Source organism: Ciconia boyciana, chromosome 5 (genome assembly GCF_034638445.1).
Source record: "Ciconia boyciana chromosome 5, ASM3463844v1, whole genome shotgun sequence".
Taxonomy (NCBI): Eukaryota; Metazoa; Chordata; class Aves; order Ciconiiformes; family Ciconiidae; genus Ciconia; species Ciconia boyciana.
The window spans coordinates 31,599,758-31,618,281 of record NC_132938.1 but is presented as its reverse complement, the minus strand read 5'-3'; the positions used below and the strand labels follow the sequence as shown (position 1 = coordinate 31,618,281).

Below are 18,524 nucleotides of genomic sequence, written 5' to 3'. Positions count from 1 at the left end.
CTGCCAGTGATCTTCAGAGCTATATTGATGATAAAGGAGCTGGCAGTCTCAATAAGCCTTAAGGTTAAGAGTGTTTCATTGGCTGAAAAAAAATTAGAATCTCTATTCCCTTAACAAAAGGAAATTGAACAAGTTGCATGTTTTGAAGAAATATCTTGACTTTAATTCAACTGAAATACAATGGTATCTTTTTTTTTTAGCTATTAAGAACACAGATGCAGTATGGTTCTCATTCAGAAGACTTAATTGTATTATTTACATTCGTCCAGAATTAGGATTCACTTGAAAACTCAACTGCTTTTCATGTAGACTTAAAGAAACTCTACTAAAAAGAACAAGTTAACCTCACAATCTTCCTAGCTTCTCTCTCTGAGGCTGTTTTCACACCAGGGTTGTGTTAAAATATGATGTTGAGGCTGTAAGTATGTTGAAAGTAACTAATCATTCAATGTATAAACTGATTATTGTTTTTAACATTGTATTGGCTGGTCACTGTTTGAACTGACCTCAGCATTACCACTCCTCCTTCTGCAAGCTTGGAGGAGCAGCTGAACTTCAGAAGGTAGCTGGGAAAACTGATGGCCTCAGAGGTGGAAACCAGCTTAAGAAGTCCTTTTCCTCTTCTTACCCACTTGTTTTTACTCTACAGTTTGCTGTGTCTCCAGTTGAACTGGTGCAATTATTTGTGAACTGAGGATCCAGTTATATATGACCCCTGGTCTGAACTAATGTGTGACCTTCTGCCACAAAACGCTTATTGTATTATATTATATCGTATTGCATTGTATTGTATTGCATTAAATTAGATTATTTGTTTAAGTTTTTCCCACAACTGCCTTACACCGTACGTCTGACAGCTTCCACTCAAGCAGGCAGTGGGATGAGCAGGCCACGGGCGGAGGGCAAGGCAGGGAAGCAGGGCTGCCTCCTTCAGTCACACCCAGCACCAAACCATGGCCTGACGTGGCCCAGACTGAAAGTGCCCTGTGTTTGATCTTTTGTTTGTTTGGATTTTGTTTATTTTTGTTTGTTTTCTGGGTTTTTTTCTGCTGAAACATTTTTAAACAGGATCAGTTTTATCAGCACTAACCAACAACCGAACAGGCAGATGGCCGGGGCCCGCCGACGCCTCACTGCCCGCCCACTTCACGCTGCCACCGTTAGAAGCGGGGGGGGGTGGCCTTGCCCCAACCGCCGTCGCCGTCCTGCCACCGTCGGGTCAGACTAGTGGGCTCCGTGATGAGAGGCAGTGCCCTGGGGGACGCCATGCAGGTGGGCGCAGAGGGTCACCCCAGCCCCGAGCTGTCCTGCTGGGGCAGCAGCCGAGACCGAGGGCGATGAGGGAGTTGGGGCGGGGATGCCAAGGAAATGGGGGACGCTGCAGGCGGGCAGCGGTTGGGGCCGAGAGGGGTGCTGGGTGCGGCGAGAGCCGTGTCGTGCTGCCTGAGGCAACCGCCGCGCTGCTGGGCAGAGAGAGAAGGGCAAGGAGATGGGGAGGGCAGGAGCAAAGCCGGCCACCGGGGAGAGCTCCCTCGGCGTGGCCAAGCCTGCCGCAGGGCCCTGCAAGGCCGCGCAGGGCAAAGAGCCGGTGTCGCTGCCCGGGGCCTGCGTAGCCTTCCCAGCCCCTGCGGGGTCCCGAGAAATGGCAGATGGGAGAGCAGTTTATGTGGGTTTTCTTGTGCGAATACATCAGGAAGGTCTGAGTTTCTAACGGTTAAGAATTAACTGTCATTACTCTCCTGTAAGAATAATAAAATACTACACTTTCATAGCTGGACGATCATAGGCGTAGCATATTTTTAAAACATAATTGAGAATTTATTTCATGCCATTCACCAAAAAAACCAGAACTGCAAATTAAATTTACCAGAAGTGTTATTTACACTTAAGGATTGAAGTTATCTAGCCTGTGGGTTCCCAGACTTGATCTATGCATTACCTCTGGCAAAGCTGGTGGTAATTAACATAATCATTGGCAGCAGTGAGAAGTGTCATGAGAAGTGTTTTCACGTGTGATTGTGGCCTGCTAGTAGAGTAATACTGCTTCAGTAGTCTAGCTTCATACTCCGAAACCAATTTACGTTAGATCACTTTTGCCCTTGCTTGACTCCTTTGCACTCTTACCATCAAATATCTTCTGAAGATTTTGATGCCCATTTTCATTTATTTCATCTGTGCATATTACTGCAACCTTGAACTAATCACTTAACACCAACTTTTTAAACACTATTTAACTCAATTTGTTAAAAAATTGTTAAAGGTTTGCTAGCTTCTGATCTTTTCCCTGAAACTGGAGTTCAGATTTATCAGAGAGAGGTGCCTGGTTCTGTTATGCTTACTGTGATCTAGGATTCTTGATCCAATTTTTTTTTGCTTTTACATTTTGTAGATGTAACAGCATCTAGAAAATGTCCAGTGTACAACAGGTTACACAAACCTATTGAATGTTACAAACATTAAATAGAAATAGTGTAAAATACGCCATTTAAGTAAAATACTATGGGAAGATTTTATGTAGGACCTACATTTACGGAAAAATACAAAAAGTCAAAATCTTTCCTGGCAAAAACTGGCCAGAGCTAATCTTCTAAGTTACCTACATTCCAATTCTGTTTCCATAGTCCTTTTTGTTGTGTGGTTTTGAAGTTATTTGTCCAGTTATGATGATGATTTTTATTATGTTCTTTAATGTCTCACGATTCTTCGTAATCCTTCTGCTATGGAGAAGGATTTGCATTCTGTGAAGTGGGGAAATCTGATCCTGACTTAAGTTGGGAAATCATGCACTAAATCACTTGTGTGGAGGCCAAAGTGCATGTGTATCACTCGTGTTTCTTCAGTGGTTCCCTTGGAGGAGTAGTCCTCTTAGTTCTGTGGATTTTTTTGATACCCTGATAGTACCTAACACAAAATTCTTCTTTGGTGAAGGGTTGAAAACTTGCAGTAAGACTGACTGTAAGAATTTTTATATAAGTAAACCCTGGGGAAGTACACTCCAGCAAAATCTTATTTTGGGTTTTTCCTATTCCAGACTCATTAGTGACCATCTAATTCATTAGATTATATATGGAGTTTCTCTTTTATTTTTTCCAGTGGATTATATCAATTACTTTTCAATCAAAGAAGGAGAAAACATCACATTCTTAATTCTTTATCAACGTTTTCATATGTGGATAAGGTTAAAGTAAGTTTGCTAGTATATTTGAAAGACTTGGTGATGAAATAACCATATCATTAGAGGTAGAATGTTACAGAAAATAATTTTCCAAATATTGTAACCAATTATTTACAATGGAGTTGTCATTTCTGATCCAAAATCTGGATATTGGAGCTTTGCAGAAGAAATCAATTAAAGTATTCAGGTATGAAATCTCTGCTTTATCTTAGCAATAAGGCACTAGACGTTTGCAAAGCCAGAGTGCTCCACTAGTAGTGAATATTGGTAGCCGTACCCTCACCTGCAGTTTGCTGAGCCCATGCATTAAGATGGTTGCAGGAACTGCCATAACTATTGCCACTTCCTTTCCACTCCAAAGCCTGCAAAGTCTTGCTTCCTCACTCCTGCCAGAAGAAACTGGCAGAGGTAAGAGTCTTCTTGCAAACCCGCTGTACTTAACTTTCTTGTGAGCAATAGCATGACTCTATTTACTCTCTTTGTGGATTTCCCAAGTAAGTTTTCACCTAAAATGCAAAGCACTTCTTTCACCTTTGTGAAATTCGTTGAGGCATGTGTAGCATTTGAATTAGAAGTTGTTTCATTATACTCATGCTAAATTCTGTACAAGAGATTTGTTGACTAAAAATGAGGCAGCTGTTGGCTGGAAAGGCCAATGTAGTACTCATGGGCATGGCAGTAATCCAATGGAAATCCTGGATGTTTCCTCAGGTAGAATTTTTGTAATGTACTTTTTGTTCACTTGATGCTGCATTATTATGGAATTACAAATATCATTAAATATTTCTGATATATAAATATCTATACAGAATGTTCTTTATGAAGGCTTTCAAAGAAGTTTTTATTTCAGGGCCAAAACCACCACACTTTTTGATTAACAACCTGTTTTAAAATCTGCTTTACTACTTCTAATCCATTTGAGAGGCCTCCTAATGTGTTGCTGTTCTACCATGCCAACACCAGTCTAGTTACAATAAACAGATTCTTTTAATGTGACAATTTCAGTAGAAATCCAGTCTTATAAATAACATGCAGTTCCTTTATCTTAACCATTTAATTAAAATTACCACAAATGTAGACTTAACACCTGCAGAAGTCCTGTGTTATAAACCTCATGTGCAAAGTACCTTATGTTGACACATTAATACTAATCATTCATGTAAAATAAAAAGTTTTTTTTCTTCTGATTCTAGGCATGCTTTTACATGTTTATTCACAGTGTCAATACCTTATTCTTAGTAGTAACGTAAAAATACTGATACAAGAATCTTGCCTGTATAAAGCTGTATTTCTTTAATTGTGTTTAAGTAAGTGGTATATAGTTTCAGGTTTCTGAAGCAGGTTTCCATATTTGTTTTAGACTTTTTTTTAGCTGATATTTTGGAGACTGATTATTTTATCTATGCTTACATTTTGAGATTTCTTTCTCTCTTATTTTCTTGCTGTTTCCTGTTCAGAAATGAAAAATGACAAATGCACATTCATGCTAGAGAATGGTCTATGAAGGCATTACAGCCTCTAAGTAATGGTTTCCTTTTGTTACATCCTTAATATATGCCAAAATGAAAAAGGGCTGGTTTTGGTTTAAAAAAGGGCACCCAAGACTGATTTGTTGACTTAGTTCTCTTTCATAATATTAAAACAGGATCCAAATGAAGATACTGAATGGAATGACATACTGAGAGATTTTGGAATTCTTCCACCAAAAGATGAAATTGAAGAAACAGCTTTACACTTGCAGAGAGAAGCAGAAGGCAAGTAAAATTAAAAATACATACCACTAGTATAACAAAATTTGAAAAGCTGAGATATTTTCAATAATGCTTTTTGTAACTTAAACATTGTACAATAATTATATTTTTATTTTAATTATTTTCACTTGGTTATTTTAAAAAGGATTCTGAATTAAACATACAACACAGTGACAAACATTATGGCATATAACATGTACAGATAACTCATTTTCATAATTTCATAGAGGAACCAGTCAGTATAAGTAAGATTCACATTCTGAAAAATTGGTAGTAATGCACTCCTGTATTTCTGTATTTTCCTGTATATTTATAGTTAAACAAATGACTTTTTTTTTTCTCTCTTACCCAGAGCTATACAAAAGTTGACTAATTTCTGAAATAGTGCGTCTTTTTCTTTCATTAGTTCCATGTTTGTGTAATACTTTTCATACATTTAAAATGTTTGAAGACACTTCGGAGAACAAAAGGTGACTAATTTTTTGTTTGTTTTTTCTAGTGAAACCATACAAAAGAATGAATCTTGAAGAATTAAAGGAAGCTGAAGATGACTTTGATGAGGCTGATAGGAAAGCTATTGAAATGTACAGGTATAGTAAGATATTTCTATCCAGATCAACAGTGCACATGTCACTATTGTACATGTGCATGCTCCTGAAACATAAAATCAGAATCTTTTGAGCAGTAATGTCTGCTGACTGACACAACTGCCTTCTTTCACCTTCCACTCCTTTGCCAGCAGATAGACATTACTGTCCTGCATCTTCCTGATTGTCAGTGGCAAAGAGAGGCAGTTTACACTATATTTTACTTTGATGTGTTGTTAGAACAAAATTATTCCCCTTTAAAAATACTTAATTTAGTCTCAAAGCTGGATATTTTAAAGAAAAAGAATGGAAGGGGCCACAGTGGGAACCAGTGTTACACATCCTCAGTTCAGCTCAAGATAGATTGTGCTACTGTGTGTTTACAGGCATTGCATGTTTGAAGTGTTGTATACTCAGCATTTATCTGTTTTGCAAGTAGCGTTTATTCTCTGTTTGCCTTATTAAACTGTACCTCTCACTCTATCACTCTGAAGATACTTTCTGCCAGTCTTTAGGAGTTAGAGCAATGCTGATAAATATGTATCCCATTTTCTCTCATGTCTTCTGGATAGCAGTTTCTGTGGATTTCAGGCCAGAAGGAAATGGACAGTTGGTCGCAGGTATCCCTTTTCTATCATGTTGCACAAGAACATTAGGAAAAACAGGGTCTCAACATATGTGGCCCCAGCTTTGTAAAAGATACTGAGTTTGTGCATAGGGAGTGTGTGCCACCTGTATCAGGATGGCATGTCATTAAAGAAGAAAACTGTATTTCAGTGCTGGAATCAAACTATTTAGTATTTTTAATTGATAATTAAATAATCTGAGTATTATGAGCAAAATACGTCTCTGCCTTTTGGATAGCACTCATTTCTGGTACAGTATGCTTTCTAAATATATTATTGAAATAAAAATGCAATGTAAAATTTATGATGAATCACAGTTTCACTGTATCATACACCGCAGTTTCTATGCTGGAACGGTGGTAGTAGATAAACTTGTGTGTTTTTGAAAGATGTTTATCAAGTCAGCTGTGGACCCCTAATACACAACTATTGTGTTTATTTTGCTTCTTATCCAAGATTAATTTTATTGGCTTTTCTATTTCTTACTTCATGAAAATATTCTTTTGAAGTTTGTATAGAAGGAAGGCTCAGGGGAGATCTAATCAATGTCTATAAATATCTGAAGGGAGGGTATAAAGCAGACAGAGACAGGGTGTTTCCAGTTGTGCCCAGTGACAGGATGAGAGATGATGGTCACAGACTGAAACACAGGAGGTTCCTTCTGAACATCAGGAAACACTTTTTACTGTGAGGGTGACCGAGGTCTGGCACAGGTTGCCCAGGGAGGCTGCAGAGTCTCCATCCTCAGAGATGTTCGAAGCTGTCTGGACAGGTTCTTGGGCAGCCTGCTCAAGACTGATCCTGCTTGAGCAGGGAGGTTGAATCAGATGACCTCCAGAGGTCCCTTCCAACCTCAGCCATGCTGCCATTTTGTAATTCTGTGATGTACTGTATACTGTTCTTAGGCATAACTGTGGCACAACCTTATTCAACTATTTAATGGGAGTACACCAATCATTTTACTTACAATACCATGCAGAGTGAATATGTTTTTTGAATTCAGGTTCAGAAAACTTTGGCAGCTTGTATGGAGACTTAGTAATTTTAGCTGTACTGGACATTCACATGCATATTTTTGTAGATATTTTACAAAGTACTCTACTGAGTTCTGCAGAGTTTTGTACTGTAACTAAGAAAAATGAGACATGCAGTTTACACAGAATAAAAATGCTAATATGATCAAAACATTTCCTCTTTCTAGATTCTACCTGTACTTACTGCTTTTGCATTGTTAAAATGACTACAGTACTTCTAGTGCTAACACTGTGTATCTAGCACTGTGTTGTCATAGGAAGATAATAATTCACATAATTGTGCGGAAGTTGCGAACCTAAATTATCATGCATTGTTGCTACAGTGTAATAACATTGCATATATATTCTTTAATCTTTTTTGAAAAAGCCACTTCTATAGTGGCTTTCAGTCAGTAAAATTAATAGCTGCTTTTAGTTCAACAAATCTCAGTGAGGCATTTTCCTTTTCTACCTTGCAAGTATTTTTATAGATGAAGACTGCCATCTACTGTTTTTACATGCCAATTTTTATGAATAATTTAAAATTGTCTCATAAATATTAGTATAAGTACTGGCAGTTCTTCCTCAAACTAATCTCATTTTCAGAATCAGAAAAACAATTAGTACCTGCTTTAATTTATCTTGCTTTGTCTCAAATGATAAACCCTCGTGCAACATGTTTGTTGCTCAAGTTTCCCAAATGTGATACTGAGGAACATAAAACTAAGAAAATGTATTTTAATGTTATCTTATTGAGTAAAGATTAGCACAGAAGCCTTTCTAGCTCTGAAATTACATTAGAAGACCTTGAGCTAAAGGGTTACTCAATGCATTTTTTTGAGTAATTGAGAGAAAAGCACTAGATATTATTTTAAAATGCATTTAAAATGTTCCAAATGCTTATTTTTATTATTACTTTTTAATTAGGCAGCAACGCTTGCAAGAATGGAAATGTCTTCAGAGGATGCAAAAGTATGGGGAACTACGAGAAATTTGTGGAGAGCAGTATGTAAAGGAAGTTACAAATGCTCCAGAGGATGTTTGGGTTATAACTCATCTTTATCGGTCAAGGTAATTACTTTCTTGTTTAAGATGTTGAATACTCTAATACAGAGAATTGAACTCGTAATTAAGAAGCAATACTAAGAAAAATGAAATAAAATAGACTAATGAAATAGCAATTGTTTGGAGGCAATGGAATCATAGAGCATGGGACCTCCTTGATTTGTTTATTCACTTTGTGAGAGTTAATCACTTCACTTTTGTTCAATTATATGAAAGATTTATTTTGCTAGATATGCTTATTACCATGTACTGAACCTCACTGAGATTTCTGAATTTCACTGAGAAAGTGGTGTCTGCAGTCTGTGCTAAGGGAAGTTTGTTTGCAGACTCTTTCCTCAGCAGGAGTGCTCTAACAGGATTATTCTACCTTTATTTCCCCTTTCACTTGAACAAATCAGAAGCCCAATAGGAAAAGTCTCAGTTACAAAAATTGAGGAAAGCTAGGGAATTTGTTAGTTTATCAGTTCCCCAATAAATTCTCTAGTGGTAGCAGAAGTTGTGACAGGATCCAGCAGAAATGTCAAAGGACTCCCATGATTAGTTCAGCATATGTTAGCAACACTATTAGATGTTTCCCAAAAGCACTAAGAATTAGTATGGAATGTTACGCATTTTTTAGATTGAGACCAGCTTTCTCTTTTCCTTCTTTTTAAGCTTGTTGGGAGGAGGAAGCTTCTTTGATTCTTCTCAGTTGTCAGGAACTGAGTATTATTTCCAGGAGCAATAGGAATAGGTCCATCAAATTACACATTACGGTCTAGACAAGTGGTCTGTGTGGTGGGTTGGGAACTGGCTGACAGGCCGCACCCAGAGGGTGGTGGTAAATAGCTCCTTTTCAAACTGGCAACCTGTCACAAGTGGGGTCCCCCAAATTGATATTGGGCCCAATGCTGTTTAATATCTTCATAAGTGATCTGGATGATGGGATCAAGTGTACCCTGATGAAGTTTGCTGATACCGAACTGAGTGGGGAAGTGGACACTTTGGAAGGGAGAGCCACCCTGAAGGAAGACCTGGACAGGCTGGAAGAGTGGGCTAACAAGAACCTTGTGAAGTTCAACAAGGACAAGTGTAAGGTCTTGCACCTGGGAAAACATAATCCAGGAGTGCAGCACAGGCTGGGATCTACCCAGCAGGGGAGCAGCTCTGTGGAAAGGCACCTGGGGGTCCTCATGGACAGCAAGCTCAATATGAGTGAACAGTGTGCTGCTGCGGCAAAGAACGCCAACAGGATGCTGGGTTGCATCAACAAGGGCACCACCAGCAGAGATAAAGAAGTCATTATCCCACTCCACTCAGTGCTTGTCAGGCCACACCTGGAATACTGTGTTCAGTTTTGGTCCCTGCTACACAAAAAAGATGTGGACAGCCTGGAGAGGGTCCAGAGAAGGGCCACAAAGATGATCAAAGGACTGGGAATCCTGCCAAATGAGGAAAGGTTGAGAGAATGGGTTTGTTCAGCCTTGAGAAAAGAAGGCTTACAGGAGACCTTATCACCATGTTCCAGCATTTAAAGGGTGGCTACAAAGAAGACAGAGACTCCCTTCTTACAAGGAGTCACATGGAAAAGAGGAGGGGTAATGCATACAAGGTACTTGGGGGATATTCAGGCTGGACACAAGAGGACAATTTTTCACAATGAGAACAATCAGCCATTGGAATAATCTCCCCAGGGAAGTGGTGGATTCCCCAACATTGGACACTTTTAAGATTCGGCTGAACAGGGTGCTGGGCCATCTTGTCTAGACCGTGCTTTTGCCAAGAAAGGTTGGACCAGATGATCCTTGAGGTCCCTTCCCACCTGGTATTCTATGATTCTATGAAATTGTTCAAATTACAGTAATGTAAATTTACAGCTCTGAAGAAAGAAAACAGCAGCTTTTCTTGATTTTAATTTTTTTTTGTTTACTAGAGAACCAATTATGTACTTTGTCATTGCATAAATACGAGTCAGTGCGGAAACTCAAAATTCCTTAGGAATGAATACGAGCTCTTTGAAGTCTCTTAAGGCTAGTAACAAAACTGCCTCACCTGTCTTTGGCCACGAGAGGGTGCTGCTGGAACTCTTTGAGGGTTCGTAGGCTAAATCAGCTTCTTTTAACTTCAGCCAGCGTGCTGGTTTTGGCTGGGACAGAGTTAATTTTCTTCATAGTAGCTGGTACGGCGCTATGTTTCAGATTTGTGCTGAAAACAGTGTTGATAACACAGGGATGTTTTCGTTACTGCAGAGCAGTGCTTACACAGAGTCAAGGCCTTTTCTGCTTCTCACCCCACCCCACCAGCGAGTAGGCTGGGGGTGCACAAGAAGTTGGGAGGGGACACGGCTGGGACAGCTGCCCCCAGCTGACCAAAGGGATATTCATAGAATCCTAGAATCATAGAATCAGTAAGGTTGGAAAAGACCTCTAAGATCATCTAGTCCAACCGTCAACCCAACACCTCCTTGTCTACTACACCATGTCTCGAAGTGCACATCTACATGTCTTTTGAACTCCTCCAGGGATGGTGACTCCACCACTTCCCTGGGCAGCCTGTTCCAATGCTTGATAACCCTTTCAGTAAAGACATTTTTCCTAATATCCAGTCTAAACCTCCCCTGGCGCAACTTGAGGCCATTTCCTCTCGTCCTATCACTTGTTACTTGAGAGAAGACACTGACACCCACCTCACTACAAGCTCCTTTCAGGTAGTTGTAGAAAGCGATAAGGTCTCCCCTCAGCCTCCACTTCTCCAGAATAAACAACCCCAGTTCCCTCAGCCGCTCCTCATAAGACTTGTTCTCCAGACCCTTCACCAGCTTCATTGCCCTTCTCTGGACATGCTCCAGCAACTCGGTGTCCTTGTACTGAGGGGGACAAAACTGAACACAGTATTCGAGGTGCGGCCTCACCAGTGCCGAGTACAGGGGCACGATCACTTCCCTAGTCCTGCTGGCCACACTATTTTTGATACAAGCCAGGATGCTGTTGGCTTTCTTGGCCACCTGGGCATACTGCCGGCTCATGTTCAGCTGGCTGACAACCAGCACCCCCAGGTCCTTTTCCACCAGGCAGCTTTCCAGCCACTCTTCCCCAAGCCTGTAGCATTGCATGGGGTTGTTGTGACCAAAGCACAGGACCCGACACTTGGCCTTGTTAAACCTCATACAATTGACCTCAGCCCATCAATCCAGCCTGTCCAGATCCCTCTGTAGAGCCTTCCTACCCTCAAGCAGATCAACACTCCTGCCCAATTTGGTGTCATCTGCAAACTTACTGAAGGCGCACTCGATCCCCTCATCCAGATCATTGATAAAGATATTAAACAAGACTGTCCCCAAAACTGAGCCCTGGAGAACACTGCTTGTGACCGGCTGCCAACTGGATTTAACTCTGTTCACCACAACTCTCTGGGCTTGGCCATCCGGCCAGTTTTTTACCCAGCAAAGAGTACACCCACCTAAGCCATAAGCCACCAGCTTCTCTAGGAGAATGTGTGGGAGAGTGTCAAAGGCTTTACTAAAGTCCAGGTAGATAACATCTACAGCCTTTCCCTCATCCACTAGGCAGGTAACCTGGTCATAGAAGGAGATCAGGTTGGTCAAGCAGGACCTGCCTTTCATGAACCCATGCTGGATGGGCCTGATACCCTGGTTGGCCTGCACATACCTGTTGAGCGCTCTCAAAGATGAACCGCTCCATAATTTTCCCTGGTACCAAGGTCAGGCTGACAGGCCTGTAGTTCCCCGGATCCTCCTTCTGGCCCTTGTAGATGGGCGTCACATTGGCAAGCCTCCAGTTGCCTGGGACCTCCCCTGTTAACCAGGACTGCTGATAAATGACGGAGAGTGGCTTGGCAAGCTCGTCCGCCTGCTCCCTCAGTACTCTCGGGTGGATCCCATCCGGCCCCATAGACTTGTGAGTGTCCAGGTGGCATAGTAGGTCATTAACTGCTTCCTCCCCGATTATGGGGGGTTTATTCTGCTGTCCGTCCCTGTCTTCCAGCTCAGGGGGCTGAATACCCTGGGGATATGGAATACTGTCATGCTCAGTATATAAAGCTGGGGAAGAAGAAGGAAGGGGGGGACGTTTGGAGTGTTGGTGTTTGTCTTCCCAAGTAACCATTATGCGTGATGGAGCCCTGCTTTCCTGGAGATGGCTGAACACCTGCCTGCCCATGGGAAGGAGTGAATGAATTCCTTGTTTGGCTTTGCCTATGCATGGCTTTTGCTTTCCCTATTAAACTGTCTTTATCTCAACCCACGAGTTTTCTCACTTTTACTCTTGTGATTCTCTCCCCCATCCCACTGGGGAGGAGTGAGTGAGCGGCTGTGTGGGGCTTAGTTGCTGGCTGGGGTTAAACTTCTAAAACATTAACAGGCTGGAGGGGAACAAAAAGCCCTGTTGTTTCATTTGAGTTTTTTTTTAACCGAGGTTTATATGGTGATTGCATTGCAAATAGGAGCTATGAAAGTAATGAACAGGCCTATGGTGGTGGTATGACTATACAAAGGTTTCCCTGACATTACTTAAATTTTACTAAAAGAATGAAGAAGTAATTAAATGTTAAACTGAAGGCCAGGTCAAATTAATTAAAGTAAAATGTATATTACAGATTTAAAAATCTCATTTAAACTCTACAATAAATGGACAAAATGAACTTTAAAAATGTTCATTTAGTGGAGAACAAAATTGAGGCACAATGCTTGAAGCATCTGGTAGCTTTACTGACATATTTTATAGACTGTGCCTATTATGTATGCATTGAAAATTTTTAATTGGACTGCTCTTTAAATCACAATGATCTTAGAAGCAGCTAAATAAAATTTGTGGTGCAATTCTTATGACAAATTAAAGTAGAAGCAGACTATAGGAAAAGGTACACTTATTCTTCAAAGGCTTTGTTTTTAATAACTTTAGTTATTTTACAGATCATTTACACCAGAAGTGTCATGAGACTTTCTTATTCTTTTCTAGCACCCCAATGTGTTTACTGGTTAACGAACATCTCAGCCTGCTAGCCAGAAAGTTTCCAGAAGTCAGGTTTCTCAAAGCCACTGTAAACAGCTGCATTCAGAATTACTATGACAGATACTTACCCACAATACTTGTATATAAAACTGGTGAAATAAAAGGCAGGTTCATTGGAGTAGCTGAATGTGGGGGAATAGATCTTAAAGTGGAAGGTATGAGAAGTATTTTTAAATAATTCACGTTGTAGAAAATTTCATGTTGTAATCATTAGATCTATAGATCACTGCTTAAAGGTGGAAAAGATTTTTGAATATTTTTGTAGAAAAAAAGTCTACAAAAAGCAAATAATTTATGTAATTCTGTGGTAAGAATATTGGATAAGCATGGATATTTTGCAGTTTCACAGTTAGATATTTTACTGAGATAAAGTTGGTTTGCCACAAGGATGGCTCTCTTTTTTGTTGTTGAGATAGAGCTTGAGCTTTAATAAAAGTCCTTTTCCTCTTAAGTGGGAGTTTATTGCAATAATCAGAATAGTCATTTGTTTTTACAGAGCTTGAATGGAAACTAGCAGAAGTTGGAGCAATAGAAACCGACTTAGAAGAAAACCCCAAAAAGGACATTACGAATATGGTGGCACTGTCAGTGCAAAATGTTTCTGCTCGTGAAGACACCAATACAAAAAGCAGTGATGTGATGAAACCACGCTTACTTGAGAAAATTTTAATGGAGATCGTCTGTTCTGACATAAATTAGCTCAAATACAGTTTTTTACCCCTTTGGAAAGCCTGAAACAATAAAAAAAAAATAAAACCAAAAACCCAAAACAAGAGCTGTGGTTTCATTTGTATATTTTTTGGGTTTTGATTTGTGGAAGAAAATTGATGTAGTAAATGAAGGCCATGCTTAGCTTTGGATACATACAGATGGCTGTCGTTGACACTGAGAGTCTGGATTCTCCATTTCATACAAACGCTGCTTAAATGGAATGGGAAGGGGAGGGTATTAGCTGGTGGGCTCTAACCAATACTTTCTTCCTCCTTTTATCCAGCATGGCTGCAAGATAGTCCTTTAATTCTCAGTGAAACGACTGTAGCAGAACTCTGCTCTGATAAGGACCTTCTCAGTTTCCCCCACTGAAAAGCTGACCCAAAGACAATGATGCGTATAGTGATATAAAATCAGGATTTGTCCCTGAATCTATCAACTAACAGTTCTGTTTGTTTGACAAGTGTTCAAGAATCTTCTCCAGTGTCAAAGATAATCTTTCTAATATTTTAGAATACTGACAGCTGGATCAGTTGTTCCTTCCTAACAAAAATAAGTATATCCTTAACAAAATAGTTTACAGTACAACTGTAGATAAGCAAAACTACATGAGTGAATGAAGAGACCACGCTCCCAATTCAGCATTTTTATTTATTATGAGTAATGAATCAAATTTTATAATATTAGTTATTTTTCCAGTGACTCATCATAAAAAAAAAATCTCAATGTGCTAATGAAGACTTAGTTATATACAGTTGACATGGTTTATAGCACCAGGATGCAGAAAGAAAAATGAAACATAAACCATTCACTTAGCACTTGGCACACAGATACCCAAGAATAACAAGAAAATTAACATTAGCCATTTTTTTTTCTACCCAGTAGCATACAGCTGTGCTATTAGATACCTACTGGCAGATACCACTTCTGGAAACTTGTATTTTGCAGCTTCAGAGAGATAACTAGTAGATGCATTTCAGAGATAATGGATTATCTGCCATTACCTGCCACTTCAAACTAGAAAGCTAACTAGTAGTTTTAAGTGTAAATAGGTCATCAGTGACTTTAGATATGATTCCACAGTCACATCAGGTGAGTATCAGTCTTGGCTGCTATAAAAGGAGTACTACCAACCACTTCCTCTTAGCAGTGAACCTCCCTCCTGCTGCTGTGGCTGCCATCAGATACATATAAGCACAACACACAACTGTACAAGTGGCAAACCTCCGCTTTGGTGACCCTTACTTATGTCCAGGTGAAGTGACCATGCAATCATGATTATGGCCACTAGATGTGACAAAGCAGCAGCAAAATCAAAGAGAATCTGCAGGTTAAAAGCAGGTGTTTCTGGTTCTTGGTCAGTTACACCATTTGTAGGAAAAGGGTCTAGGAATGAATGTTCATCAACCTTGCTTTACAAGGATTGTGTAGATTGTGACAGGCTTTCAAGCCAGCATCTTTGTTAAATCCACTGATTTTAGTATTCTGGAGTGATGTGAAATTTAGTTTCAAAACCAGCTTCCTCAAACTGATCCTCTTTTGAATATGCCAGTGAGGATCAAAAAGGAACATCCTGAGCAGATGATTGTTTTATGGCTCTGAAGTATATCATGCACAAGATAGGGATGATGGTTCTGTAAGAAACATGGTTATAGTTAATGGAAGTGCACTGAAAATTTCTGCATTTCTAGCCCAATCTAGTCCCATCATTCAATAATTCACAAAAGCATAATTTGGCAATGTCTGAAAACTATGTTGGCTCTCATGTAACCTTTGTGAGTGAAACAAAACTATCATTACACACCAGAGCAAACTCACATTGATGATAAGAGCCAGAAAAATAGTATTTCTAGGTGGAGAATAGTTTCATAAAACCACCATACCATTTCTAAGCTTTCTCTCCTGTTCCTTCAGGAGCGTTTAAAATACTTTCAAAAGAGAAGAAGCATTAAAAAAGTGACCTTGGTTAGGCCATTACTTTGGCAGAAAATGCAAATGTGTGTCATCTCCACAGCTGTGTTGCCTGTTTTGATCTTGTCAAATCCCGAAATGTAAGATGTGCAAACCACAAAGAGTAATTTGCTGCTGCAACATTGCAGTAGGTAGGTGTTACACTCCCATACATGCAGGGTATGAAGGGACACAGTACAGTATCTCTACTTTGTTTTTCTGAAGAATTACTACTGGTTACTAAAGATCTTGTGGCAAATTTGATACATACAGGTTGATGCTATTTTTAGCCTCCTGGTTTCTTGTCCATATTCCAGTTCTGGTAATTATGCATTTTTGTTGAAAATATTCCTGAATTTTCCATTCTTGCTGTATCCTATTATCTTTACTACTTTTCATCATAGGAGCATTATCCTTTGCATGAGTAATGAAATTATTAGTTTCATTTATATCACATTGTCCTCAATTGAAAGCTAGAAATAGAGTATTATGAATCAGTAGGTAACAAAAATAAGTGTTTTTACTGGTGCTTTTAAAAATTCTTCCAGTGGAAAAACTGAGTTCATGGTTAGCTCTTCAGCAGCATTGTTGCTAAAGAGGTTCCTCTCCCTACAATACCTTTGCATAAGGCTTTGGTCACAAGGTGAATCAAATGGGGAAACTGATCTACCTGAAAGGTAATCCAGAAAGAAAAATCCATGGGATTTTGCAGCCAAGTACCTTACTTCATTCCAGACACAAACACTAATTAAGCTTCTATAGATACACATTGGTAATTACGCTTTCAGATATATTGCTGTTTTGAGATCAACTGAAAAATAAACACCCTTGTAACCGAGAAAGAAAACTGGGAATATTTACATATTATTACTACTGAGCAATGTTTTATTTTAGAGAAGACAGTTCACTGCTATGTTCTGCTGCACACAGAACAGGTTTATACTAACATAATCACTGGACATTTAAGCATATTCCAGTCCTGCAGTAGGCAGTATGGCTGGAATCCGTTACAGTTGTACATAAAAGAGTGTGCGGTATCAGTTAAGTCATCTCTCTGATTAACTTTGATACCTGATGCTGTTTGTATTTAGTAGCTGGGCTGTTTCACAACTTTCTCTGCAAAGTCAATAATACAGACACATCTTACAGTTTTTATAAGCTTTACCAGCACACAAACACAAGAATGCTAACTTTTATTACCAGAGATAGTCCTGCAAACTCCTATTACAGCTGTGTCTTCCTGTGCAGAAGTGATACATTTTCTGAACAAATCTATACCTCATCACTGTGTAGTCTGCCTAACAAAAATACTTCAACCCCATACTGGGCACTTCAGTTTATCAAGTTCACAATTACTCTTTTACCTTGCAGCCACACAAAAAAAACCCCAAACTGTAAGGATTAGAATGAGAAGAATGGACTGAAATTGCTGCTTTTCAGTCAGAAAGCAGGAAATTTACTTGCTGTGAGCCTTCCATCAGTTCGGTGGTCCAGAAATCTCTCAGACCTCAACAGCCAATATTAGTACTGTACAATACAAACTCTACAAACCGTGCAATATTAGTACCACATTTTTAAAGTTATAGCATTTTATTAGGTGTTGAGATTTTAAACTCAGCTAGAGTAATTTCTTATTTTTAACGTTAGGTAAGACTATTTTATAAAACCGGTATTAAAAGCATTGTACACAGACAAAAGGACTGAGACAGTCAAGTCTGTTCTCTGCAACTCCGTGTATGCATACCGATAAAAGAAACCACCGACCACCACCAGTACGGGTTGCTTGCATCCCTAAATAACTTGTGGTGGCACGTCTGTTCCCAGAGAGCATCCGAGGTGCTGCTTATTCCCCTCTGGGAATGAACGTGTGACCGGCTACACGGCACCGTCTCATACGTTCAGGCACTGCCCGGAACGGCGGTTTGTACCGGCTTTGCTGTTTCAGTAGGGACGCGCCTCCGTTCGGCGGAACCCCTTCCGAGGGCTCGGCGCCGGGCTCTGCGCCCGCCTGCAAAACAAGCCCCGGAGGGAGCATCACGCCTGGCAGCCGTGGCAGCCGCTCCGGCGGCCGGGCCACCCCGGCTGTGCCGCAAGGCGGCACCGCTCGCAGCCTCCCCCGACGCCGCTGTCCAGAGGCAGAGCGCAGCCGGGCACCGTTCCCGCTCCCCGGCTCCCCACCTCGCAGCCCGGCTACCGTGAGCCCCGCGAGCGGTCGAGCTCTGACGCTCCGAGCCGGAGCCGTGGCGCTGATGGGTCTCGCCGAGTCGGGCTTCCCCAGTCCCGAGGCGCCCGGACACGACCCCGGCCCCGCGGGAGCGCGGCCCCCCGCGGCCGATGCCGAAGGCGCTCGGCAGCGCGGCCGCCGCCATTTCCTCCTCGAGCGGAGCGGAGCCGAACAGAGCGGGGTGAGGTGAGGCGAGGTGAGCCGAGGTCAGGGAGGCGCGGCGCCCACTGCGCCTGCGCAGCCCTCCCTCCCCCGGTGCCCAGCCGGCTCCCAGGCGGGCGGGCGCGCACGCGTAGAAAGGCGGGTGGAGAGCGGGGATCACCTCCCCGGCCGCCGCGCTGCGCATGCGCGGCGGTGGCCCCCCGCGAGGGGCTGGGGTGCTGCGGCTTGCAGTGCGCCTCGGCGCACGCGCG

The 18,524-nt window shown here is 41.1% G+C and overlaps 1 protein-coding gene across 1 annotated transcript; it reads left to right on the top strand.

Annotated features, from left to right (window-relative positions):
- The first annotated feature begins 1,489 nt into the window (after nt 1-1,489).
- On the top strand, nt 1,490-13,925 carry PDCL2 (phosducin like 2). Its single transcript, XM_072862422.1, has 6 exons — nt 1,490-1,666; nt 4,821-4,929; nt 5,426-5,516; nt 8,080-8,223; nt 13,173-13,381; nt 13,723-13,925. The coding sequence occupies exons 1-6, from the start codon at nt 1,490-1,492 to the stop codon at nt 13,923-13,925; spliced, it is 933 nt and encodes a 310-aa protein (XP_072718523.1).
- The last annotated feature ends 4,599 nt before the right edge of the window (nt 13,926-18,524 follow it).

What these genes read in the sequence shown, in the direction of transcription:
- PDCL2 (XM_072862422.1), top strand. Translation starts at nt 1,490, where the DNA reads ATGGGGAGGGCAGGAGCAAAGCCGGCCACCGGGGAGAGCTCCCTCGGC. An exon ending in CTTGCAGAGAGAAGCAGAAG is followed by an intron (nt 4,930 to 5,425) that starts GCAAGTAAAATT and finishes TGTTTTTTCTAG; the next exon opens with TGAAACCATACAAAAGAATG. An exon ending in ACTCATCTTTATCGGTCAAG is followed by an intron (nt 8,224 to 13,172) that starts GTAATTACTTTC and finishes ATTCTTTTCTAG; the next exon opens with CACCCCAATGTGTTTACTGG.